The 27,862-nt window shown below is 41.3% G+C and overlaps 1 protein-coding gene and 1 long non-coding RNA gene across 3 annotated transcripts in view; one reads left to right on the top strand and one right to left on the bottom strand.

The window, feature by feature from the left end:
- Nucleotides 1–98: 98 nt before the first annotated feature.
- Nucleotides 99–27,862, bottom strand: part of dgat1a (diacylglycerol O-acyltransferase 1a) — a 32,661-nt gene continuing 4,897 nt past the window's right edge. Inside the window, exons 3-17 of one of the 2 annotated variants that reach the window (XM_023975004.2) lie at nucleotides 18,590–18,630; nucleotides 18,343–18,428; nucleotides 18,025–18,077; nucleotides 15,154–15,259; nucleotides 14,820–14,948; nucleotides 13,379–13,453; nucleotides 13,104–13,207; nucleotides 12,916–12,954; nucleotides 12,538–12,579; nucleotides 12,384–12,428; nucleotides 3,834–3,946; nucleotides 3,513–3,578; nucleotides 3,203–3,290; nucleotides 2,678–2,740; nucleotides 99–2,533 (exon numbers count right to left, since the gene is read on the bottom strand). In XM_023975004.2, the coding sequence (XP_023830772.1) occupies nucleotides 2,387–2,533; nucleotides 2,678–2,740; nucleotides 3,203–3,290; nucleotides 3,513–3,578; nucleotides 3,834–3,946; nucleotides 12,384–12,428; nucleotides 12,538–12,579; nucleotides 12,916–12,954; nucleotides 13,104–13,207; nucleotides 13,379–13,453; nucleotides 14,820–14,948; nucleotides 15,154–15,259; nucleotides 18,025–18,077; nucleotides 18,343–18,428; nucleotides 18,590–18,630 (1,197 nt within the window). In that variant the 3' untranslated portion in view covers nucleotides 99–2,386. Of the gene's footprint in view, nucleotides 2,534–2,677; nucleotides 2,741–3,202; nucleotides 3,291–3,512; nucleotides 3,579–3,833; nucleotides 3,947–4,330; nucleotides 4,580–12,383; nucleotides 12,429–12,537; nucleotides 12,580–12,915; nucleotides 12,955–13,103; nucleotides 13,208–13,378; nucleotides 13,454–14,819; nucleotides 14,949–15,153; nucleotides 15,260–18,024; nucleotides 18,078–18,342; nucleotides 18,429–18,589; nucleotides 18,631–27,862 lie in introns of those variants that run through there. The other variant, XM_070436217.1, reaches the window with a different exon arrangement.
- LOC111955002 (uncharacterized) lies at nucleotides 6,819–23,234 on the top strand. Its single transcript, XR_011474454.1, has 2 exons — nucleotides 6,819–7,032; nucleotides 22,932–23,234. It is a non-coding gene; the product is annotated as an uncharacterized lncRNA (long non-coding RNA).

Below are 27,862 nucleotides of genomic sequence, written 5' to 3'. Positions count from 1 at the left end.
AGTAAACCCTCAAAATGATTGTGCAGCAAATGTGTCATTGACAAGCACTGGTCAGTGTAAGCTCATGGTTATTACATACAAGAAAACAAATAGCCAGGTTCCAGTTCCACAGGCAGGATTTTATTTAACTTGTGCAGTAGCTGCCAATGAGGAGCTCAGTGCAGTGACAGCATCTAATGTTACAAAACTCTTAGCACAGAGAACATGAAAGAAACATACGCCATGTTCTGGAACAGTCTCCCAAATGATAGGAGCCGCATGGAAAGCAACCTGCCCTCACCTACTTACCCAATCTGACTGTTCTGGAAAAATATCACCCGCTAGATGGGACTTAAAATAGATTACAGATCTGAAGTTGGATTACAATATTTATCAAATGTCACACATTTTGTTGAGGGGAGGCTTTAAAAATACATATTACCTGCCCATCAAACACACTTGGGTTGAAATTGTAAATTAACATAGAAGCATTATTTCTTACAACTGTCCTGAATTAAAATAACGTGTACAAAAACAAACTGAAGTCACGCAATATTTATTTCCTACAACACATGGCAATAGAAGCTGGAAAGAAAATACTAGGCACTTTGGAGTAAGTAAAACAAAAGTGAAATGCAGGCTCGATTTGGTTTGTGGCTCATGTAGAGATGTCAGGCACGAGTAGGATAGTTGCTGAAGAAAAGCATGTATAGACATGTCATATTGAAACCATGAAGGGTTGAGTGGGCTAAACTAGATGACAGTTCAAGTATACTAGTGACAAAGGTTCATTGAAGTGCAAATATAAATGCATACTGTGTTTGTTACTGTTTGGTTCACCATTTATTTATAATGGGATGTCAATATTGGCAAATAAAACACCCAACTTATTTTACGAGGACCATGTTCCTTTAGCAGATATTCAAAGAGCACTAATTTCTTGGAAAACACCATGCACTGGTTATTACTGCAGCCACATGAAATACACAACTTAATACTCAGATCATTAAATAATCAAAGGCATGACAAACAGCATATCGATAGGTGTACAGTACCAGTCAAAAGTTTGGACACCTACTTATTTCAGGGTTTTTTATTTATACTATTTTCTACATGGTTGAATAATGGTGAAGACTTCAAAACTATGGAATAACGTAGTAACCAAAAAAAAGTGTTAATATATTTGAATTATGTTATGAGATTCTTCAAAGTAGCCACTCTTTGCTTTGCACACTTGGCATTCTCTCAACCAGCTTCATGAGGTAGTCACCTGGAATGCATTTCAATTAACAGGTGTGCATGGTTAAAAGTTATAGAAATTCTGCGAAGAAACCACTAAAGGACACCAATAAGAAGAGGCTTGCTTGGGCCAAGAAACACGAGCAATGGACATTAGACCAGTGGAAATCTGTCCTTTGGTCTGATAATTCTCAAATTTTGACTTAGTTCCATCCGCTGTGTCTTTGTGAAGCAGAGTAGGTGAACGGATGATCTCCGCAAGTATGGTTCCCCCCGTGAAGCATGGAGGTGGTGGTGTGATGGTGCTTTGCTGGTGACACCGTCTGATTTATTTCGAATTCAAGGCACACTTAACCAGCATTGCTACCACAGCATTCTGCAGCGATATACCATCCCATCTGATTTGCGCTTAGTGGGACTATCATTTGTTTTTCAACAGGACAATGACCTAACACACCTCCAGGCTGTGTAATGGCTAGTTGACCAAGGAGAATGGAGTGCTGCATAAGATGACCTGGCCTCCACCATCACCCGACCTCAACCCAATTGAGAGTTTGGGATGAGTTGGACCGGAGAAAAGGAAAAGCAGCCAACAAGTGCTCAGCATATGTGGGAGCTCCTTCAAGACTGTTGGAAAAGCATTCCAGGTGAAGCTGGTTGAGAGAATTCCAAGAGTGTGCAAAGCTGTCAAAGGCAAAGAGTGGCTACTTTGAAGGATGTCAAATATATTTTGATTTGTTTAACACTTTTCTGGTTACATGATTCCATGTGTTATTAGTTTTGATGTCTTCACTAATATTCTACAATGTAGAAAATAGTAAAAATAAAGGAAAAACCCTTGAATGAGTAGGTGTGTACAAACGTTTGACAGGTACTGTAGAGTTTTTTGCATTGGTCTTCATAGTTGTAGACTATTAAAGTAAGAAACAGAAAAGGCATACAAATGTTCTCCAGCTTTGGCAGGGTAGTGTTTCACAACAATTGCACATGACAGGATGAGAGCCAAGTGTCTCTGTAGTGTATCAGTGCATTCGAGAAATGGCATCTGAAAAACTTTTTGAAGTACATTCTTACTAATCAGTTGAGTTTCATATAAAACATTTCCCTTTCAAAATAAACATTTTTCCTTATTTAGTATAATATTGCTCCTCTGCTTGCGGCCAACTGCTCATGGTTGTGACACGTAATGTAATACGTAGAAGTCGTGGACGTACATCAGTACGGCGATGGGCTGGCCAATGATGAGCGAGATCCAGACTGCCGCATTGCCATAGTTACCTCTCAGGAAGCGGCCGACGAACCAGGCGAGTGGAATCTGAAAGAAAAGTTTAGGCAATTATTGAAAAATCTAAAACCACCTACTTTAAAATGTGCGTATAACCATTAACAGAGGACCATGTTGTCAAACCCACTGTTTGATTATAAAAATACATTTTGTTTTTAGAAGAGGGTTTCTGACCTGAGACATCATGCCCATGAACGCCCACAGTCGGAACATTTTCAGAGGAACGCTCACCAAGTACTGAAATGAGAGAGGAAGATTATCAAATCGATGCAGCCTTTAAAACACTGACATGTACACCATCAGATTAAGTCAAGTGTGACACTATGAGTCAGTGGCCATGTTGGAGAGGATCAAAACCATCATGGGTAAATTGTGACTGACTGATCTACAAATAATATTGAACCTTTAACTAGGTAAGTCAGTTAAGAACAAATTCTTATTTACAATGACGGTCTACCCCGGACGACACTAGGCCAATTGTGCGCTGCAAATCAAGGCCGGATGTGATACAGCCTGGATTTGAACCAGGGACTGTAGTGACAGCTCTTGCACTGAGATGTAGTGCCTTAGACTGCTGCACCACTCGGGAGCCCAAGACTAACATGGAGTAGTTATTTATGTAGATCAGTCAGTCGGCTGCAATGTCGAACACGCCCAGAGTGTTAGATGGCATCACAAATCTCAGCCACCCACACGAACCTCGTGAAAGAAGGCAGAGACCAGGAAGATGGCTGTCTGAGCGACCCACTTATTCACACCTCTCCTCATGAGAGGCTTGTAAAAGTGGCTGTGGAGTACAAGAGATGGAAATAAATGATTTATTAGTTGGGAACTGTAGACAATAACCAAGAGCGTTGTTTATAGCCATCTTAAAAACAACTGCTATAATGTCACAAGGTTACAGGACTTACTGTAGACAACTCAGAACACATGCTCACATCACAAAGTCAGTGCTGTAGGAGGTGGTATTGTTCCAATCACAATGTTTATTTCTTAAACTCCTACTCACCGGAGGCACCACTTGTGCACAGGAATGTTCCAGTTTGACCAGAAATAAGTGACCGTCTCAGAGTTCCTGCAAAACAACAAGTGACTCGGTCAGAGACAAAGTTGCAGTTCATTATCTAGTCACTACTGTACATGATATGGAGGGAAAGGAGGCGCAGGGCAGCCTCATTCTTGAAGTAAAAAAATCCTTTATTTAGAAGACTTTGTCTAAGCTACTTTACCATTACATCTAGCACTACATGTAATCCAAACACATGGCACAATTCACATGGTATCACTGCACAAATAACGCAAGGCTAACTGGGAATAGTCATCCACTTACCACCAGTCCTGGTAAAACTCCCTGTCGCCGAACCGCATCAGCTCAGCTATGAAGTTCATGGAAGAGTGGAAAAACCAATAGAAAAAGATGAGCCAGATTAAATGATTGGGAACCTGTTGGGGTAGAGGGGAGAGGAGGGAAAGCCTTGTGCCATTAGACAGTCTGGACATCGGAAAAGTATTCAGACCTTCACTTTTTCACAATACAGCCTTATTCTAAAATGGATTAAACTTTTTTGATTTAAAAAAAATCCTCAATCTATACACAATACCCCATAATGACAAAGCTAAAACAGGTTGACATTTTAGCAAATTTATTACAAGTTTAAAAAAACAAACTTATTACATAAGTATTTAGACCCTTTCCTAGGAGACTCGAAATAGAGCTCCGGTGCATCCTGTTTCCATTGATCATCCTTGAGATGTTTCTACAACCTGATTGGAATCCACCTGTGGTAAATTCAATTGATTGGGCATGATTTGGAAGGGCGCACACACCTGTCTATATGAAAAGGTCCTACAGCTGAGTGCATGTCAGATCAAAAACCAAGCCATGAGATCGAAGGAATTGTCCGTAGAGCTCCGAGACAGGATTGTGACGAGGCACAGATCAGGGGAAGGGTACCAAAAATATTTCTGCAGCATTGAAGGTCCCCAAGAACAGTGGCCTCCATCATTCATAAATGGAAGAAGTTTGGAACCACCAAGACTCTTCCTAGAGCTGGCCACCCTGCCAAACTGAGCAATCTGGGGAGAATGCCAAGCGTTACATCTGGAGGAAACCTGGCACCATCCCATTGGTGTAAAATACTACTGAAGTAGTTTTTTTGTGTATTTATATGACAACTTTTACTTCACTACATTCCTAAAGAAAATAATGTACTTTTTACTCCATACATTTTCCTTGACACCCAAAAGTACTCATTACATTTTGAATGCTTAGCAGGACAGGAAAATGTTCCAATTCACACACTTATCAAGAGAACATTTCTGCTCATCTCTACTGCCTCTGATCTGGCACTCACTAAACACAAATGAATTGTTTGTAAATGTCTGAATGTGTTTCCCCCCCCCATGGATAGCCAGGGGCATACCCTAGCTAGCCGTAAATAATAAAATGTTGCCGGCTGGTTTGCTTAATACAATAAATGATTTATACTTTTACTTTTGATACTTAAGTATATTTAAAACCAAATACTTTTACTGAATGACTTGAATGAATGAGTAATTTTCTATTAAGCTATCTTTACTTTTACTCAAGTATGACAATTGGGTACTTTTTCCAACCACTGCACAGTCTGTACGGTGAAGCATGGTGGTGACAGCATCATGCTGTGGGGATGTTTTTTAGCGTCAGGGACTGGGAGACTAGTCAGGCTCGAGGGAAAAATTAACAGAGCAAAGTACAGAGATCTTTGATGAAAACCTGCTCCAGAGCACTCAGGACCTCAGACTGGGGGCAAAGGTTCACCTTCCAACAGGACAATGACCCTAAGCACACATCCAAGACAATGCAGGAGTGCCTTCAGGACAAGTCTCTGAATGTCCTTGACTAGTCCAGCCAGAGCCCGGACTTGAACCTGATCAACATCTCTGGAGAGACCTGAAAATGGATGTGCTGCAACACTCCCCATCCAACCTGACAGAGCTTGAGAGGACCTGCAGAGAAGAATGGGAGAAACTCCCCAAATACAGGTGTGCCAAGCTTATAGCGTCATACCAAAATAATACTTAAGGCTGTAATCGCTAGCAAAAGCTGCAACAAAGTACTGAGTAAAGAAAGGGGTCTGAATACTTATGTAAATGTGATTTTTTTCATTTATATATAAATTAGAAAAAATGTCAACTTGTTTTTCCTTTATTATGGGGTATTGTGTGTAGATTGAAGGGGGGGGGGATATTTAATCATTTTAGAATAAGGCTGTAACAAAATGTGGGAAAAGTGAAGGAGTCTGAATACTTTCCAAATACAATCTCTACATCTTTAGTTATAGGGCCAGTTTCCGAAACACAAATTAAGCCTGGTCTTGGACTAAGAAACACTTCTGATGCAGTATATACACATGCTGTACATAGTGTAAAAAACAACAACATTAGGAACACCTTCCTAATATTGAGTTGCACATAGGAAGCTGTTCAGCGTAAAATACCACCAGCAGCGTTGCAGTTGACACACTCAAACCAGTGCACCTGGATACTATTACCCTACCCCATTCAAAGGCACTGAAATTGTTTGTCTTGCCCATTCACTCTCCGAATGGCACACATACACAATCCATAGTGTTAGGATTTATGTTTAAGCATAATAGCCTGTTAGCATATTGGTTGAAGAGGAATATTGTTTTGTTACACACATACACAAACTATACAGAGGGGTGTGGGTGTGTAGGTGCAAGAACTGACCACCACAGGCCATAAAAGCTGTGGACAGTCTGGAGAGGGGAGGGGTGCATCACTCTGGGCCAACCAGGATGGTGAAGAGACTGTTCAGTACCATATTAGGAATTGTTTGAGTGAAGAAGCATGGGGGACACAGGACGGAGGTGCTCTACCCAACAACCAGATGTGGACAAAGGAACGCGCCAAGGGGCTTGGACAAAGGGCCAGCAAAGGGGGGCAAAGTCTAAACCAAGCCCAGCCTCTACTGTGATAGGCCAACTGGACACGTTGAGAATAAAATTGTCATAGTAGTTTTTATACTATGTGAGTACATTCCACAGTTCTCTGTTCATCCTGCGCGGTGAAACAGCGAACCCGTATATACGAAAATTGCATTTACCATTTATAAGTTTGAGTTTAATTAAAATACTTAAAATATATTCGGGGACTCTGAATCACATTTTGTCCTGATGCCAGATATGAACAGACGCAAATCTCTTTCAATAGCTGTGTTCGAATACCCATACTGTGTACTAGAGGTCGACCGATTAATCGGGCCGATTTCAAGTTTTCATAACAATCAGAAATCGGTATTTTTGGGCGCCGATTTGCCGATTATTATTATTTATATTTTTTACACCTTTATTTAATCTTTATTTAACTAGGCAAGTCAGTTAAGAACACATTCTTATTTTCAATGACGGCCTAGGAACAGGCAGAACGACAGATTTTTAACCTTGTCAGCTCGGGGGATCCAATCTTGCATTGATTACATTGCACTCCACGAGGAGCCTGCCTGTTAGCAAATGCAGTAAGCTAAGGTAAGTTGCTAGCTAGCATTAAACTTATCTTATAAAAAAACAATCAATCAATGACTGTCATTGCTTCAATGTGTACTTAACCATAAACATCAATGCCTTTCTTAAAATCAATACACAAGTATATATTTTTAAACCTGCATATTTAGCTAAAAGAAATCCAGGTTAGCAGGCAATATTAACCAGGTGAAATTGTGTCATTTCTCTTGCGTTCATTGCACGCAGAGTCAGGGTATATGCAACAGTTTGGGCCGCCTGGCTCTTTGAGAACTAATTTGCCAGAAACTTATGTAATTATGACAACATTGAAGGTTGTGCAATGTAACAGGAATATTTAGACTCATGGATGCCACCCGTTAGATCAATACGGAACGGAATAAACGTTTTGTTTTGAGGTGATAGTTTCCTGATTAGTCAAAGGTATATGGTTTAGAGAGAAATAGTCGACGCGTTATAATTCCTGTAATAACTTGCGGCTGAATTTGAAAGGGGTTCCTTCGTTATTTTACCGTTCATGTCTTCCATAGAGAATGTCTTGATCTACTTCAAATAAGGTCTGTGTTTCGTGCAGGCTTAAACCGCCTCGACGTTTTGATACCCGTGTAAATCTCACTAGGATAAGGTAACGTTTGTCAACATATTTTCATAAATCCACTCTACAAAAAAATGTATCTTCGCTTATATTTAGCCAATATTGATCAGTTACCTTGTCCTATGGATATCTACACAGTTATAAAATTGGCACGGTGATGTAAGCCTACACGAAACACAGACCTTATTTTAAGTTAATCTAAAAATATCCTATGGAATAAATGAAGGAACCGCTTTTCAGATTTTGCTAGGTGTCATGGGAATTATGACTCGCACTTTGGTTGTCAATTCTTACCATGCCCATTATTAAAATAGGATTTCCTGCATATAGAAATGAAAGTTTTTGTTTTCAAAATTCATCACTGGTAACTTAAACTCTATTTTTATTCAAACAGTTGAGAGTATTTGTCTCCTAAGCAGACTCTTCAGTATCATTGTCACTTCAGAGCTGTGTGCGTGTGTGTATTTATGTATTATATTAAGTTAAGTGTTCATTGTTCATTCAGTATTATTGCAATTGTCATTATTACAAAAATGTGTGTGTATGATATATATATATATTTTAATTATTATTATTTTTTTTTTAAAAATAAAATCGGCCGATTAATCGGTATCGGCTTTTTTTTGTCCTCCAATAATCGGTATCGGCATTGAAAAATCATAATCGGTCGACCTCTACTGTATACTACATACTTAATGAGTATATACACACTACTTACTATTAATTCATTTTAGTATACTGTAAACAAACTATCGTTTCAGTTGAGCTTACTAGAGCTTTGCATGTCTACGGAAAGTTGCTGTTGCAATGCAACCTCTTGGTAGCACAACAAATGTCTAGCTAAACAATTTACGATTTCGGGTCTGTTTGTAAATTCAATCTGGAGTGCCAGAGTGCGCTCGTAAATCCAGAGCAATCAGCTGGTGCGAGCGTTTCGCTCTTGGAGCATTCAGAGCACACACGCTCTGGCCGAGGAGTAGGGTTGATCCGAGCATTCAAGCACCAAACCTAACTGGCTAACGTTGGCTAGCTACTTCCAGACACAAATGAGAGAACGCCTCACTCTGACCATTTTACTCGCCCTAGCAGAGCTGGTTAGGCTGGTTCATGTTATCCATACGCTTTTTTTGCAGACCTTTACTGACACCAGCCATATTCACTGGGAGTTGAGCATTGGTAAATTCATCAGTTAGTTATTCTGCGCGAGATTGCTCTGAAATCAGAATCAAATGTATTTATAAAGCCCTTTTTACATCAGCCGATGTCACAAAGTGTTATACAGAAACCCAGCCTAAAAGTTAGATTGCCAGAATTAACAATGCCCATTGAAACGCACTTAGCTAAGAATTATCTGAATAATCAAGTCAAACTTTGGGTGGGTAGATTGTGTAACGACCCTGGGTTTATAAGCGCGGAAATCGACTGCCGCACGAGCATGCTTTTGCGGCACAGTCGATAGCGCGGCGGACCTCGGGCTAGAAGGTCGAGGATTCGAGACCTGCTCCCTGGCTGTTTCATTACAATACTATAGTTAGATAGTTAATATACTGCCTGGCGAGTTAGATTTATTAGTAGCCAATTAACGTTAGGTAACTAGCTAACATACCGGTACATACTGCCTTAATTTTGCCGGTCTCCAGGAACAGACTAATGGGGATCCAAAATAAATACAAATACTGCTGAAATGCTTTGCAGTTCGTAAGGATAGCTTAGCTAACACGTTGTCACCCAACATAACGTGTAACGTATCTTATTCGGAAAGTCATTACATTGCTCAGCATTTTCTTAACATTTGTCATAGTTGAAGCAATGAATGTGTCCGATCATCGGACTTTAGCCGCATATTTTCCGCAATTGTCATCAACTCTGAAAACGTGAAGCCACGCCCATTTTCTGAAGAACTGCATTATGGGCCCTAAGAGCAAATAGTGGTAACGTCTCAAACTCAAAATAGACACACCCTCGTCTACTTATTTCGCCTTATGCCCTTGGGGAATCCCCGCGATGGTCGTTAGTCCAAACGATTAGCCAACCAAGGGAAGTTCGCAACATAAGCCCCTCAGCCGTTGTATTTGATCGAGTTTGCCTGTGTACAATGTTAACTTTGGGGCCTGAAACCCCCCCCATAATTAAATTCCGATTGTACATCCGCTAAGAAAAGTCTGCCAAAAGTAAAACCTTGGCTCCATTCCAAACACTTAACGACACCCTCAGCCCTCAAATTAAGTGGACACTTCTGATGACGTGTCATGACGAGTTTACACTAGCAGTGCAAGGGGCAGGGGCGGGCGGGCGAGGGAGGAAGGAATTCATTTTAAATGGACAGCCCTTGACTGGAAATTTGTCAATCTCGTGATAAAAGTGTTTTCAGCCACCAGTAGCTTCTGAGTGCTCTACAGTCAATTATGATTGCATGTCTACTTATATTTATACATACACATTCTTATACTTACCACAGGGTTCAATTCTCGGGCTGACTCTTCTCTGTATATATCAACGATGTCGCTCTTGTTGCGGGTGATTCCCTGATCCACCTCTACGCAGACGACGCCATTCTGTATAAGCCTGGCCCTTCTTTGGACACTGTGTTAACTAACCTCCAAACGAGCTTCAATGCCATACAACACTCCTTCCGTGGCCTCCAACTGCTCTCAAAACGCTAGTAAAAACAAATGCATGTTTTCAACCGTTCGCTGCCCGCACCCTAGCATCACTACTCTGGACGGTTCTGACTTAGAATGTGGACAACTACAAATACCTAGGTGTCTGGCTAGACTATAAACTCTCCTTCCAGACTCACATTAAACATCTCCAATCCAAAATTAAATCTAGAATCGGCTTCCTATTTCGCAACAAAGCCTCCTTCACTCACGTCGCCAAACATACCCTCGTAAAACTGACCACCCTACCGATCCTCGACTTCGGCGATGTAATTTACAAAATAGCTTCCAACACTCTACTCAGCAAACTGGATGCAGTCTATCACAGTGCCATCCGTCTCGTCACCAAAGCCCCTTATATGCAATAAAAGGCTAATTAATTACTTAAAAATCATACAATGTGATTTTCTGGATTTTTGTTTTAGATTCCATCTCTCACAGTTGAAGTGTACCTATGATAAAAATTACAGACCTCTACATGCTTTGTAAGTAGGAAAACCTGCAAAATCGGCAGTGTATCAAATACTTGTTCTCCCCACTGTATATATATATATATTTTTGCTGGAGACATATCTCCTTCACTAACTTTAAACATCAGATATCTGAGCAGCTAACCGATCGCTGCAGCTGTAAATAGCCCACCCAATCTACCTACCTCATCCCCATATTGTTTTTATTTACTTTTCTGCTCTTTTGCACACCAGTATTTCTACTTGCATCTGCTCATCTATCACTCCAGTGTTAAATTTGCTAAACTGTAATTACTTCGCTACTATGGCCTATTTATTGCCTTACCTCTTCACACCATTTGCACACACTGTATATAGACTTTCTTCCCCCCCCCCTATTGTGTTATTGACTATACGCTTGTTTATTCTATGTGTAACTGTGTTGTTGTTTGTGTCGCACTGCTTTGCTTTATCTTGGCCAGGTCGCAGTTGTAAATGAGAACTTGTTCTCAACTAGCTTACCTGGTTAAATAAAGGTGAAACAAAAAAAGTATTAACTATTAATATACGCCTACTGTATGATAGCTAGCAAATTAATTAGATAAATAACGTTAGTCTGCCTAGCTACTTCTGAAGGAAAAGTTAACTTACAAGTATAAGTAAAAACGAATCTAAATAAGTTAGAAATTGTGGTATTAATGCACATGACGGCACAAACACTTCATAAAAGTAATGTTTTTGTTTGGTTAGCTTTTGGAAATTGTATAAACAAAACATTTTTCTTCAGATGTTCCAGCTAGGCAGGCTAATGTTAGTTAGCTCATTAAATTTGCTATCATACAGTTGGCGTATATTAATAATTATATAATTAATATAAGTAGACATGCAATCATAATTGACAGTAGTGCATATAAAAGCACCCACAAGCTACCGGTGGCTGAAAACAACCATTGCGGGATGACCGAGTGACAAATTTCCGGGCAAGGGCGGTCCCAAAAAATAAAAATCCTTCCTGCCTCCCTCGCCCCTTGCCCTGCAAGTGTATACTCGCCAGACGTCATCAGAAGAAGTGTCCACTTAATTTGAGGGCTGAGGGGAGAGGGTGTGTCTTGTGTTTGGAATGCTGCCTTCATATTTAGGAGAATTTAGTACGACATCCAGAAACTTCTGGCATACTAACTCTATCCATACTATGACCAATAAGCATACAATATACTCAATTCAAGTCACAAATAGTACGTTTAGTGTGGTTAGTAGGAAAATTCGAACACCTCATGTCTCAAGATCCTTTTTTAACCTATCTCCTCCCCTTCATCTACACTGATTGAAGTGGGTTTAACATGTGACATCAATAAGGGATCATAGCCTTCACCTGGTCAGTATAATGGAAAGAGCAGGTGTTCCTAATGTTTTGTACACTCAGTGTATATTGAGAAAGTATTTTCAGTCCTGGACTTGGCTTTGTTTGGGAAAATGGCTCATGAGGTATGTATGGTGAACCAACATATCTTTTCAATGGGAAAATATGACAAATGTGAAACATCTTTTCAATGGGAAAATATGACAAATGTGAAACATGATAGAAATTAAACGGATTAAGTGTTAGGTTTGTATGGAGACATGGGTTTAGGTAATGTCTTTATTTGCACTCACAGCCAGTTTCAGCATGCGCTCTATCATTCTGGAAAAGTCCATATCCTGTCATGGGGGGGAGGGGGGATAAATGAAACAAAGTCACCCTTAAGCACAGAGAAATGGAGAAGTCCAATAGACAAAAGTCTAACAGACGGAAGACGTTAATATTTACCTGGAATGGTTTCATGGAGTTCTGAATAGTCGGCACCATCCACTGAAAGAAACATGGTTAAAGGTTTTTGTGAGACATGGTTAAGGTAGACCCAGCGATATGATGCAGATGTAAAAAGTATAGTGGGTCAATATCCGCAACAACTAATAGTTGGAGCGTGAGGCTCAACTTCTGTTTTGGTCCCGTGGCTACCACGTAAGAGCGTGAAGCGAACCCATGCACATACTGTTACTGTGTGAGAGCGAAGTCTTGCATCGCTGCAACGTCATTTCAGACTATCTTGTTACTTGATAATAAAGCCACCCATTAATCAAAATGTACTCGTTTGATGAGTGAAAATAAACCAAATACTAACCAAGATATTAATAATGAACATACCTGTTGTACCAATCCAATCAGTAACTGTATGAAGAACAGCTGGAAAAGATTTCAGATCACTTTTTAGATTTTAAAATTCATTTATATATACAGTATATTGTCATGACAGTAGCGTATATTATTTAGGATGCATGCAAATTGCACATTCCCAGGTCTCTCTGTTTTCCTTATGTGATCTTTGACCTCACCATCTCAAAGAGTCTCCTGAGCAGGAAGCTCTTGCGTATCCGTGGTGACCGGGGGAAGTTCAGCTCATAGCAGAGAGTTGGGGCAAACACAAAGTAATATATATCTATGGAGGGTGGACAGTAAAAATAAAACACATTCAATTCATTCATTGTACATCTTTTGAAATAAGAATTTTGTATGCAGAAATGTATAATCTGTATGGATTTAATTGAATTTAATTGTAAACCGCTACTATTCATGCTCAGTTATGTTCAATATCTCTTTCTGTTCTGACCTCTGTGTGTGAGATTCCCAGGGTAGGACACATGAGCGTGTACAGCTGACCCATTTGACTGGGCGACTGATGGACCTATGGGTACACAAAATATGTGGATGTACAAGACAGATTATTTCTGACAGCAGTACTTCTGAACAACCAGTAGATGGAGATGGCAGCACAGTAACGTTTCAGAAAGTGGGACATTGCCGCACGAGGGTGCATTTAATCATGTGTTCGTATTTATTCAGTGGGCAAAAAATACATTTTTAAAACGCTGAAAGCTTTTCGCAGTAAACAGCCCAGCCAAAGACAGGTCACAGAAGTTACTCATACAGCAATGGGTCATACAGCTCATTAAATACCCGTATATTTCGCCTCACGTCACACGCATTTTTGGGGAGGTCAGAGTAATTAGGACAGCCAATCAGATCTCGGGCAGCATCTGTGTTACCGAGGGCGCGCAAATGGCGAGAAGACCCATAGCTCTGTGTGTGTGTGTGTGTGTGTGTCAACATGCTAATTTGGAGATGCTAACCAGTTGACATTATTACACCAGCACTGGAGAAAATATCAAATGTGTACAAAGATGGCAGCCTTAGCACTTTATTGTAGTTGCTGCCATTGATACACTGAACAGAAATATATATATTTTTTWAAATCAGAACATGCAACAATTTCAAAGATTTTACTGAATTACAGTTCATAAGGAAAATCTGTCAATTGAAATAAATTCATGAGGCTGCAGTTAAAGAACCTGGTGAAGACGACGAGCACGCAGGTGAATTTTCCTGAGACGGTTTCTGACAGTTTGTGGAGCTATTCTTTGGTTGTGCAAACCCACAGTTTCATAAGCTGCCCGGGTGGCTGGTCTCAGACGATCCCGCAGGTGAAGAAGCCGGATGTGGAGGTCCTGGGCTGGTGTGGTTACATATGGTATATGGTTGTGTGACCGGTTGGAAGTACTGCCAAATTTGATAAAATTACATTGGGGGCAGCTTATGGTAGAGAAATTAATATTACATTCTCTGGCAACAGCTCTGGTGGACATTCCTGCAGTCAGCACGCCCCCTCAAAACTTCAGACATCTGTGGCATTGTGTTGTGTGACAAAACTGCACATTTTAGAGTGGCCTTTTATTGTACCCAGCACAAGGTGGACCTGTGTAATGATCAGCTTCTTGATATGCCACAACTGTCAGGTGGATGAATTATCTTGGCAATGGAGAAATGCTCACTAACAGGGATGTAAACAAATTTGTGCACAGAATGAGAGAAAAGCTTCTTCTAAATATGGATCTTTTATTTCAGCTCATGAAACCAACACTTTACATATTGTGTTTATATTTTTGTTCAGTATACTTTGTTTGTACTATTTGCCATTTGTACTTTCCTCATTCGATTATGCACGCAGGCACACAAACAGAAGTGTGAAGGGACACCTGGTCAGGAGTACTCACATGAATGGGAGCGGGTCAGGGTGCGGGCTTTGGTATGCCTAATCTCTCTGCACCACATGTTCACATCCTTATACGAGTACAACTTCATGAAGAGGATGGTATACACACACAGGGCAAAGGCTCCACCCACTGCACAAGACAAAATAGATATTATCAAGCTTTACAATACTACAACACTATTTTAGAAGTGGACAAATCCTCTGAGGGGTATTTAGTATTTTTGATAAGGTCAAGGAGTAAATATACTGTTACTCACAGATAAACATTAGGCCTATTTATATGGCCATGCAGTGTAAGCGTGTGTGTGTGTGAGATCATGATCAGGCCATCTCACCTGGGGTAATGGAGGTCAGCGTGAGCACAGTGGCTGATGGGAAAAAGAGGAGGGTGGTCAGATTGACCAAGTAAAGGAATGTTCCGGTAGTCTCTGAGATGGTGCCCTGCAGAGCAACAGAAATTAAAAAAACATTGTTAACAGTGCTCTGGGCACAGAATTACTACATACAGTATAATAATTTATGGGGGTGGTCTAGTAGTCTAAACTGATGCCTCCAGAATACATGTACCTGTGTGAGTGTGGTTTCGAATACAACCCACTGCTATTCTAGCAAACCCTCTCCTTCCTTTCATGTCAGTCACTGTCCTATCTAATAAATATGAGGGGAAAATACAACAAGGAGTGGGACTGACTCACTCCACACATACAGTGCATTCAGACCCCTTGACTTTCACATTTAGTTACATTACAGCCTTATTCTAAAATTATTATTTTTTAAATCCTCAATCTACACACAACACCCCATACTTAAAGTGAAAACGGGTTCAGAAATTAGCAAATTTATATAAAATAAAAAAAATAGAAATACCTTATTTACCTAAGTATTCAGATCCTATAAGACTCGAAATTGAGCTCAGGTGCATCCTGTTTCCTTTGAACATCCTTGAGATGTTTCTACAACTTGGAGTCCACCTGTGGTAAATTCAATTGATTGGACATGATTTGGAAAGGCACACTCCTGTCTATATAAGGTCCCACAGTTGACAGTGCATGTCATATCAAAAACCAAGCCATGAGGTCAAAGGAATTGTCCGTAGAGCTCCGAGACAGGATTGTGTTAAGGCACAGATCAGGGGAAGGGTACCAAAACATTTCTGCAGCATTGAAGGTCCCCAAGAACACAGTGGCCTCTATTATTCTTATATGGAAGAAGTGTGGAACTACCTAGAGACTCTTCCTAGAGCTGGCCACCCGGCCAAACTGAGCAATCGGGGGAGAAGGGTTTTGGTCAGGGAGGTGACCAAGAACCTGATGGTCACTCTGACAGAGCTCCAGAGTTCCTCTGTGGAGATGGGAGAACCTTCCAGAAGGACAACCATCTCTGCAGCACTCCACCAATCAGGCCTTTATTGTAGAGTGGCCAGATGGAAGCCACTCCACTCCTAAAAAGGCACATGACAGCCTGCTTGGTGTTTGCCAAAAGGCACCTAAAAAGGACTCCGACCATGAGAAACAAGATTCTCTGGTCTGATGAAACCAATATTGAACTCCTTGGTCTGAATGCCAAGCGTCATGTCTGGAGGAAACCTGGCACCATCCCTACGGTGAAGCATAGTGGCGGCAGCATTATGTTGTGGGGATGTTTGTCAGTGGCAGGGACTGGGAGACTAGTCAGGATGAACGGAACAAAGTACAGAGAGATCCTTAATGAAATCCTGCTCCAGAGCGCTCAGGACCTCAGACTGTTAACCTTTGCTTCACAAGACAACAACCCTAAGCACACAGTCAAGACAACACAGGCATGGCTTTGGGACAAGTCTCTGAATGTCCTTGAGTGGCCCAGCCAGAGCCCGAACCCTATCTAACATCTCTGGCGAGACCTGAAAATAGCTGTGCAGCGACACTCCCCATCCAACCTGACAGAGCTTGACAGGATCTGCAGAGAATGGAAGAAATTCTCCAAATACAGGTGTGCCAAGCTTGTAGTGTCATACTCGAGGCTGTAATCGCTATCAAAAGGTGCTTCAACAAAGTACTGAGTAAAGGTCTGAATACTTATGCAAATGTGATAGTTACATTTGCACAAATTTCTAAAAACCAGTTTTTGCTTTGTCATTATGGGGTATTGTGTATAGATTGATAAGGGGAAAAACAAAATGTAATCCATTGTAGAATAAGGCTGTAACGTAACAAAATGTGGAAAAGGGGGTCTGAATACTTTGAATGCACTGTACATATACTGAACAAAAATATAAAAACGCAACCACTAACAATTTTACTGAGTTACATTTCATATAAGGAAAACAGTCAATAATACATTCATTAGGCCCTAATTTATGGATTTCACTTCACTTGTCAGGGAGGCAGCCATAGGTGGGCCTGGGAAGACATAGGCCTAGCCCCTGAATAAGCCAGGCCCAGCCAATCAGAGTACTTTTTCCCCCACAAGCGGGCTTCATTACAGACAGAAATACTCCTCAGTTTCATCAGCTGTCCGGGTGGCTGGTCTCAGATTATCCCGCAGGTGAAGAAGCCAGATGTAGAGGTCCTGGTCTGGCTTGGTTACACGTGGTCTGTGGTTCTGAGATGGTTGGATATACTGCCAAATTCTTTTTTTTTTTTTTTAACGACATTTTTAACGAGGCAGCTTATGGTAGAAAAATTAACATTAAATTCTGTGGCAGTAGCTCTGTTGGACATTCCTGCAGTCAGCATGCCAATTGCATGCTTCCTCAACTTCAGACATCTGTGGCATTGTGTTGTGTGACAAAACTGCACATTTTAGAGTGGCCTTTTTGTCCCCAGCACAAGGTGGACCTGTGCAGTAGTCATGCGGTTCAAAATCAGCTTCTGCCACACCGGTCAGGTGGATGGATTACCTTGGCAAAGGAGAAATGCTCACAAACAGGGATGTAAACAAATTTGTGCACAAAATTAGAGAAATAAGCTTTTTGTGTATATAGAACATTTCTGGGATGTTTTATTTCAGCTCATGAAACCAACATTTTACATGTTGCATTTACACACACACACAGCTAAAAAAGCCACATTGGTTTTTATTAGGGGGGGGAATGCTTGACAAAACCTATTTAACAGATCTCTACCTAACAGGCATTTGAAATACTTGTTCACAAGCAACAGAGAGATTAGTGAGATTTCACAGCACATCCTTCACATTAGTCCCAGACATTATGGCATGACACTCACCACTGATAGCCTCCGCTCCGTGTACAAAGCTGCCATTATGAACACGTTCGAAACTGAGGAAAAATAAACACATTAGAGCCGGGTACTCCACAAAAGACAGCCGTGTAATATTCCTACAATATTGATTCCAAAATAAGAAAATTAGCCCCCACTTGGTGGGAAAACAGTTGATGATATTTTAGTTGGTATAAAGACTTGTGTTGCTAAGCAACCAAAACCAGACAATAAGACATTAAAATAAATAGATTTGGGAAGATGTACAACAATCACAATAGTAAGGCTAGCATGCCAAAGAGGAGAGCGGTTTAGTCTACATACCAATGATAAGGCAAGATGCAGGCCAGCTATATGGGTCTTTTAAGAACAGTGAAACCACTTGGATGGGGTCCACCAGTATCCCATATCTATCAGAGGAGGGAAAGAAGATATTGATGGTTACTATTTTTACAAAAGAAGCTGTGGTCAAAATTAAAGGATCGGCAGTCGTGACAGAAGTGATTAACAAATGATCATATTGAAGTTGACTGCCTAAGTGTTATAGTTATTTAAAGCTGCAGCTACTTACTTTATTAGATTCTCCAGGAAAAGGCGTGCATTGCACAAGACCTGCAACAGCAGAGATTTTGCAATCAGAAGTAAACAAAATTCATACAAACATGGAGAAGACTGACCAGTGATCATTCATTACCAACAGACAGACTGGTCACAGGTCAGTCTTCCGCCACATGTTGATGTGAGCCATACACTACAAGTGCCGAGGCAGTCATTTTGACTGCATGTGAATTGTAAATTCAAATATATTTCTGCAATTAATTTTTTTTTTAAAGTCATACCCCCCTTTGTCCTCGAATTTTCCTGAATCAATTTAACACACATTTGTTTGACTTTCAATATCACAAAAATAATGTTATAAGCGGTTAAGAGGGGGGGCCGGCAAAAAGTGACTTTATAATCCTCCTTGAGTCACATGCAGGTAAGACATTCTGATTTCACATAGTATCAGAGAGCAGATTAAGGTTTCCAAAACACTTACCTTTGCCAAACAACTTACAATTTAAGAGATGAACTCCATTTCAAAATATCCCTTTTTCCAAGAATAACCCCTGATCCTTGGCGCTCCACACTTTGGAATGTTGCAGTGAAAACGCCTGCCCATTGGCTTAGTAAGGGGAGGGTAAAGAGAGGCCCGGCAGTTTAAATGCTAATCTCAATGCTATAAAGGCTGATAAGAACAATCATCCATTCTGGCAACAGATAACCTAACCCTGGGGACCAACCCACAACAGGCAGCGGCACATGACACAGTATTGTTCATAGCTTGCTTCTGTATTACAGCAAAAACAAACTGGATGAGATGTGGGATCAATCGAGGTGAAATATCTAGGCTAATCGTCCTTGTGTTTCTCACCATGCAATGTTGTAGCTGTTATCGGTCTTCAGATTGGTTAGGCTACACACAGGCTAGCTAGCACTTCCATTAAAAGGTTTAATCTGATTTATATTCCCCTTTTGGAACTTATACTGTATAATTAATTTCTATACCCATTGATTCTTGAAGAATATAACTTATGAGTCTTGAACTTGGTTCTGATGAGGTATGACAGCTGAACTAAAAATATACATTTGTTTTACTCTATTGTTTGTAAAGAATGTAATTGTAAACCAACACCGTATAGCCTCAAAACATGGTTAAAACTATACATTTGATTTCATGGATGGTCAGTCCTTGCATCTATTGTCTGGTCTATGAATTTGAGAGTGGTTACATTTCTCTAGCCCCATCCCTGAGCTGTTTACAAAATCAGGTCCATAGACTAGCCTTGTGAAACCATACTGATCTTGCAATAGCTCACATTGTTTCACTGAAGCTAAAATGTTAGCAGGCTATCCATAGACTATATCACAGCGGTCACTCACTGGTGGTGTCACTTTCATCTGAAGCTGACAGTCACACACAGAGACAACACTGAGAGAGCAAACCCTGTTCCCGAAACCTTGGCCCTGGATAGTGGAGTCGTGCAGACCCTTTTGATTTCCAAACCGAAAATAGACATGCTGTTGTTGCCATGTTAAAAAAAGAAAAGGCATAAGTCAACCTACAAGCAGCATACCAGACCGACTGCTTCATTACAAGGTTCGTTTCTGCAGCAGCAACTTCTTTACTACATTATTCAGAAGGGCTTGTTCAATTTGAGGAGCAACATATAAATAATAAATATTAATTGAACTGCTAAATTACTCCAATTTCTCCCAAACAATAATGATAGCTGTGGGTTACCTGTATGTTAAAGCCCCTTCAGAATATCAACCTAAAGCACACCAACATAGCTTAGCATCAATTATGCATGTAGCCAAAGGCTACCTAGCCTAACACGCATGACCTGTAAGATACAGAAACTGCAATATTTATGGTCCATTGAAACAGTCTACATACTGTAGATATTGCCTAGCGCCAGAGCCCTTTATTGAAATAGGCAGCTCTGGTCAGGCCTACATTAAGCAGCACGTGCAGAGGAACCAACCCTTTCGAACTGGCTGGGCATCACAGTGACCGAAGAATATCCTTGGTGAGCCAGCAATGTAAAAGATAGCTACAGAGGGTACTTCGTGCAACAGTTACACCGCTTCTCTAGCTCACATACTCTAGCCAGCAACTTTCCACTTGAGTTTCAGACCCATTCATTAGTGGGTACAAAGAATGTAGGGATGATTCCCAGGGAATATGATGGGGTGTGTCTGTTTGAATGTCACAGCGATCATGTTTCAAAGACTGGATTAATACCGGCTTTGGAAATTAAACTTCTCTCGCTCAGATGCTTTGAAGGCAACGGCAAGATTTTTCCTGCAGTCTCTTCAAAACAGAAAGAATTGGGTGTTTATTTTTAGTTATAATACATGAGATTCTGTCCATATTAATTTAATAAATTCTCATGTTAGAAATACGTATTATTGGATGTTCTGCCAGAAAAATAAAATACCATTAAACTTCCATTAACACTTTTGAAGTAGAACAGGAAACGTTTATCATCAGAGGAAGAAGAAATTCTGAGTCCTCATTTGACCTTACCCTGGGGGACAGAATTAACTGCAACACATCAACTGACAAATCAAATGCTTGACAGGAGTCATGAATGCTCTGGCTACTGCCCACTCCATTAAACAATGCCAGCAGCCTAGCATACCTGGCAGAACATGTCAATGACTTGAACCATGCCTATCTGAACAGTGCAAACTTAAATTGATCGAACTTCAGAGACTACATTAGGCTAAACCTAGGTAATATGGACCTCCAGTTTGTCTGATGGACATTTGTGCATGCCTGGTTGTGCTTATCAACATACAGTAGGCTACAGCCTCCAGTAGGCTACATGAACCAGATAAGGTGTACTAGTAAAAACAGGCAACGTTTGTAAGGTGACACACTGGAGAGATTATCAGGCTCCTCTCAGTACAGGAAGACGACGCGTTAGGCTCTGTGGTGGGCATTTTAACACTAACTGCCAGAGTGCCAAGAGAGGAGTGGAGTGGTGACCGTTTCTTTGACTGCTATAATATAAAGTGAAGTTTGTTTTTATCAAAACTTCAAGAGAGCGATCAAGAAAGTGTAAAASAGCACGAAGGAGAAAGAGTGATTGAATGACTTGGCTAGCCTTTACAGTTGAATGAGGCAAGCTGTGTGACATGACCAAGATGCTTCAGCTCTCATTCAAAGTCCAAGTCTCTTCATAGTTCATATAAAACTCCTCTCTCATAAGAAAATATAAGAGGGCCAGGGATAAAGGTTCTCTTATCAAACTGATTATTGTTGTGTTTGCCATGCACAGGCGTAGTGTGGATAAGATAAGTCAACAATGTTTACCATTGCTATTGAGAGACAGCTCTGAAAGACATTAACACACCATTGGGTTACTCATGATTCTCACTGTGTAGACAACAGCCCAAGAGAAACTGATATCTGCCTATCAATAAAACTGTAGCTATTGGCAGGAAAGCAAGGAATGTATGCCTACTGAGACAGAACCAACTATCCATCCATCCACAAAGCTGATCAGAGTTGAGTCTTCACAGATTTTCTCAGACAGGAGAGAAGTAATTGACAGAAGAGTATTCAATATTCTACAAATTGCAGTCTAAGTTCGAGAGTCTAAAAGGACAATGTGAGTTCATGCAGATTTATATCAATGGCTCCAATATGGCTGCTCAGTTGCCAGCAGCGTCACTGTATTCTCTATAATTTGCATAATCAACACATCCCCATAAAAAAAAATCTGTCCGTTTAAACCAGAGATACAGTATCGGTTTTATTGCATTGGATGCATCTCAATCCACCCATGTCACACTTCAGCATCTACCGACACTGACAACAGATCAATAAAAGAACCTCGTAATCTATGCCGAAAAGGGATCTGGCTTTTATTTGTTTTGCATTTTAGCTAACCCTAATCCTTTTCCTAACCCTAACCTGCTGCGTAAATTCTCCTAATCTGCTACGAAATGTCAAATATTACGTTAATTTCACAAAAGCTGGATCCCTTCTTGCCGTGACCATGAGAAGAGGAGACACATTGTATGATACAATGTCCATCAAGCATAGAGAACATTGTCCCAAAAAACTTGTGGTTATCATGTAATAACCCAATAATAATTTGTTGAGAACTTTATTCATAAGGAGGGGAAAAGTATGGACATTACAGCCTAGGACAAATGCCTCAATGGGATAGGACATCCTGCTGTGTTGTGTTGACTATTGGTTGTCCCAGCCCAGCAATAGATGTAATATTTATATGGAACTAAAACCTGAATGAATTAAAACACCAAACACTTAAGTGCCTTGAAGGTAAAGGTAACCTGAAGAAGTGATATTCTAACATCAGGAGTGCTTTTCATTTGTTTATGTACTACTGTAGGTTCACCAACAGACCTACATCAATATACCCATGTCAACTGGACTCCCACTGTGAAGATGAGCAGTGCTGCAGGAGCATCAGGTTCTACTTCTTTTCCAGATATGAAAAGGAGACATCCCTCAGTTGGTTGTCATATGCTGTGCTTTTGACTGAATTATTCTGTTGTGCCATTTGAGTAGAGCACCTTCACCTTGTCATCATGACAAAAGTGCCCTATTAAATCGTATGAACATATCAAATGTGAAAAATACTATTTTGTCATCTGCTTTGCTCCGACCCATTGAATAAAAAGTATTTCTTATAGCCCTATTTTCTTTTCCAATTTAAAACAAATTTTGCATAGACAATGTAATTGTAGTAGTCTTAGGCAAACCATCGTCATTATCATAGTAGCACCTCCAAGTGCCACTCAGACATTCTGGGAGAAAAGTATCTTGCATTGAATTTGGTAGTAGTTGTGTCTGTGTGTATGATTAAAGCTCTTACTTCCATACATTCCACCACCTAGATTACAAGGGTTGGATTTGGACTAAACAATTTCATGTCAGCACAAGGCATGTACAACATCCAGTATAATGATACGCCTCATATACATTGTTCACTGGAATTGTTAAAAAAAAATTGAGAACATATAGCTGAACATTATGTAAACAATGTGTGAACTCAGCTATTCTTTGCTTCAGATGCACTATGTCAAGGGGTGCATTGCAAATGCCCATAAGGCTAATGCCATCATACTGTAGGCCAGTGGTTCCCAACACCGGTCCTCGAGGACCCCAACAGTACAGTTTATTGTAGCCCAGGACAAACACACCTGATTCAACAAAAATGTGTTGGGCCTGATTCAACAAAAATATGTGTTGGGGGTATTCAAGGACTGGAGTTGGGAATCACTGCTGTAGGCCTATGGCTGCATTGCATGCCATTATCAGCTGCAAAATGGGTTCACATGTCTGATATCCTGAAAATTGTAACAATCAAATAAAACTAATTGGAGAGCTTATGACTGAACAGAAAGATAATTTTCTGTTACCACGTACCACCCCAAAGCCGTAAACACGGGCACCCTCATAGATATCATCCTAACCAACTTGCCCTCTAAATACACCTCTGCTGTTTTCAACCAAGATCTCAGCGATCACTGCCTCATTGTCTGCATCCGTAATGGGTCAGCGGTCAAACGACCTCCACTCATCACTGTCAAACGCTCCCTGAAACACTTCAGCGAGCAGGCCTTTCTAAATCGACCTGGCTGGGGTATCCTGGAAGGATATTGATCTCATCCCGTCAGTAGAGGATGCCTGGTTATTTTTTTTTAAATGGCTTCCTCACCGTCTTAAATAAGCATGCCCCATTCAAGAAATTTAGAACCAGGAACAGATATAGCCCTTGGTTCTCTCCAGACCTGACTGCCCTTAAGCAACACAAAAACATCCTATGGCGTTCTGCATTAGCATCGAACAGCCCCCGTGATATGCAACTTTTCAGGGAAGCTAGAAACCAATATACACAGGCAGTTAGAAAAGCCAAGGCTAGCTTTTTCAAGCAGAAATTTGCTTCCTGCAACACAAATTCAAAAAAGTTCTGGGACACTGTAAAGTCCATGGAGAATAAGAACACCTCCTCCCAGCTTCCAACTGCACTGAAGATAGGAAACACTGTCACCACCGACAAATCCACTATAATTGAGAATTTCAATAAGCATTTTTCTACGGCTGGCCATGCTTTCCATCTGGCTACCCCTACCCCGGTCAACAGCACTGCACCCCCCACAGCTATTCGCCCAAGCCTTCCCCATTTCTCCTTCTCCCAAATCCAGTCAGCTGATGTTCTGAAAGAGCTGCAAAATCTGGACCCTTACAAATCAGCCGGGCTAGATAATCTGGACCCTTTCTTTCTAAGATTATCTGCTGAAATTGTTGCCACCCCTATTACTAGCCTGTTCAACCTCTCTTTCGTGTCGTCTGAGATACCCAAAGATTGGAAAGCAGCTGCGGTCATCCCTCTTCAAAGGGGGGGACACTCTTGACCCAAACTGCTACAGACCTATATCTATCCTACCCTGCCTTTCTAAGGTCTTCGAAAGCCAAGTCAACAAACAGATTACCGACCATTTCGAATCCCACTATACCTTCTCCGCTATGCAATCTGGTTTCAAAGCTGGTCATGGGTGCACTTGAGCCACGCTCAAGGTCCTAAACGATATCATAACCGCCATCGATAAGAAACAATACTGTTAAGCCGTATTCATTGACCTGGCCAAGGCTTTCGACTCTGTCAATCACCACATCCTCATCGGCAGACTCGACAGCCTTCGTTTCTCAAATGATTGCCTCACCTGGTTCACCAACTACTTCTCWGARAGAGTTCAGTGTGTCAAATCGGAGGGTCTGTTGTCCGGGCCTCTGGCAGTCTATGGGGGTGCCACAGGGTTCAATTCTTGGACCGACTCTCTTCTCTGTATACATCAATGATGTCGCTCTTGCTGCTGGTGAGTCTCTGATCCACCTCTACGCAGACGACACCATTCTGTATACTTCTGGCCCTTCTTTGGACACTGTTAACAACCCTCCAGGCGAGCTTCAATGCCATACAACTCTCCTTCCGTGGCCTCCAATTGCTCTTAAATACAAGTACAACTAAATGCATGCTCTTCAACCGATCGCTGCCTGCACCTGCCCGCCTGTCCAACATCACTACTCTGGACGGCTCGGACTTAGAATATGTGGACAACTACAAATACCTAGGTGTCTGGTTAGACTGTGAACTCTCCTTCCAGACTCACATTAAACATCTCCAATCCAAAGTTAAATCTAGAATTGGCTTCCTATTCCGCAACAAAGCATCCTTCACTCATGCTGCCAACAATACCCTTGTAAAACTGACCATCCTACCAATCCTCGACTTCGGTGATGTCATTTACAAAATACCTCCAATACCCTACTCAATAAATTGGATTGCAGTCTATCAGTGCCATCCGTGTCACCAAAGCCCCATATACTACCCACCACTGCGACCTGTCACTCTCGTTGGCTGGCCCTCGCTTCATTACTCGTCGCCAAACCCACTGGCTCCAGGTCATCTACAAGACCCTGCCAGGTAAAGTCCCCCCTTATCTCAGCTCGCTGGGTCACCATAGCAGCACCCACCTGTAGCACGCGCTCCAGAAGGTACAGTGGGAGAACAAGTATTTGATACACTGCCGATTTTGCAGGTTTTCCTACTTACAAAGCATGTAGAGTCTGTAATTTTTATCATAGGTACACTTCAACTGTGAGAGACGGAATCTAAAAACAAAAATCCAGAAAATCACATTTATTGATTTTTAAATAATTAATTTGCATTTTATTGCATGACATAAGTATTTGATCACCTACCAACCAGTAAGAATTCCGGCTCTCACAGACCTGTTAGTTTTTCTTTAAGAAGCCCTCCTTTTCTCCACTCATTACCTGTATTAACTGCACCTGTTTGAACTCGTTACCTGTATAAAAACACCTGTCCACACAACTCAATCAAACAGATTCAACCTCTCCACAATGGCCAAGACCAGAGAGCTGTTGTAAGGACATCAGGGATAAATTGTAGACCTGCACAAGCTGGGATGGGCTACAGGACAATAGGCAAGCAGCTTGGTGAGAAGGAAACAACTGTTGGCGCAATTATTAGAAAATGGAAGAAGTTCAAGATGACGGTCAATCACCCTCGGTCTGGGGCTCCATGCAAGATTTCACCTCGTGGGGCATCAATGATCATGAGAAGGTGAGGATCAGCCCAGAAACTACACGGCAGGACCTGTCAATGACCTGAAGAGAGCTGGGACCACAGTCTCAAAGAAAACCATTAGTAACACACTACGCCGTCATGGATTAAAATCCTGCAGCGCACGCAAGTCCCCTGCTTAAGCCAGTGCATGTCCAGGCCTGTCTGAAGTTTGCCAATGACCATCTGGATGATCCAGAGGAGGAATGGGAGAAGTCATGTGGTCTGATGAGACAAAAATAGAGCTTTTTGGTCTAACTCCACTCGCCGTGTTTGGAGGAAGAAGAAGTATTGAGTACAACCCCAGACACCATCCCAACCGTGAAGCATGGAGGTGGAAACATCTCATTGGGGGATGCTTTTCTGCAAAGGACAGGACGACTCACCGTATTGAGGGGAGATGGATGGGGCCAGTGTATCGCGAGATCTTGGCCAACAACCTCCTTCCCTCAGTAAGAGCATTGAAGATGGGTCGTGGCTGGGTCTTCCAGCATGACAACGCACGAAGCACACAGCCCATGCAACTAAGGAGGGCTCCGTAAGAAGCATCTCAAGTCCTGGAGTGGCTAGCCAGTCTCCAGACCTGAACCCAATAGAAAATCTTTGGAGGAGCTGAAAGTCCATATTGCCCCAGCGACAGCCCCGAAACCTGAAGGATCTGGAGAAAGATCTATAGGAAGTGGGCCAAAAATCCTGCTGCAGTGTGTGCAAACCTAGTCAAGAACTACAGGAAACGTATGATCTCTGTAATTGCAAACAAAGGTTTCTGTAACCAAATATTAAGTTCTGCTTTCTGATGTATCAAATACTATTGTCATGCAATAAAATGCAAATTAATTACTTAAAAATCATACAATGTGATTTTCTGGATTTTTGTTTTTTAGATTCCGTCTCTCATAGTTAAGAGTACCTATGATAAAAATTACAGACCTCTACATGCTTTGTAAGTAGGAAAACCTGCAAAATCGGCAGTGTATCAAATACTTGTTCTCCCCACTGTATATCTCTCTGGTCACCCCCAAAACCCAATTCTTCCTTTGGCCGCCTCTCCTTCCAGTTCTCTGCTGCCAATGACTGGAACGAATTACAAAAATCTCTGAAACAATTATCTCCCTCACTAGCTTTAAGCACCAGCTGTCAGAGCAGCTCATAGATTACTGCACCTGTAC

Source organism: Salvelinus sp. IW2-2015, linkage group LG30 (genome assembly GCF_002910315.2).
Source record: "Salvelinus sp. IW2-2015 linkage group LG30, ASM291031v2, whole genome shotgun sequence".
Classification (NCBI taxonomy): domain Eukaryota; kingdom Metazoa; phylum Chordata; class Actinopteri; order Salmoniformes; family Salmonidae; genus Salvelinus; species Salvelinus sp. IW2-2015.
Note: the sequence above shows the minus strand (reverse complement) of the source record. Positions and strands in the feature narration are given on the sequence as shown.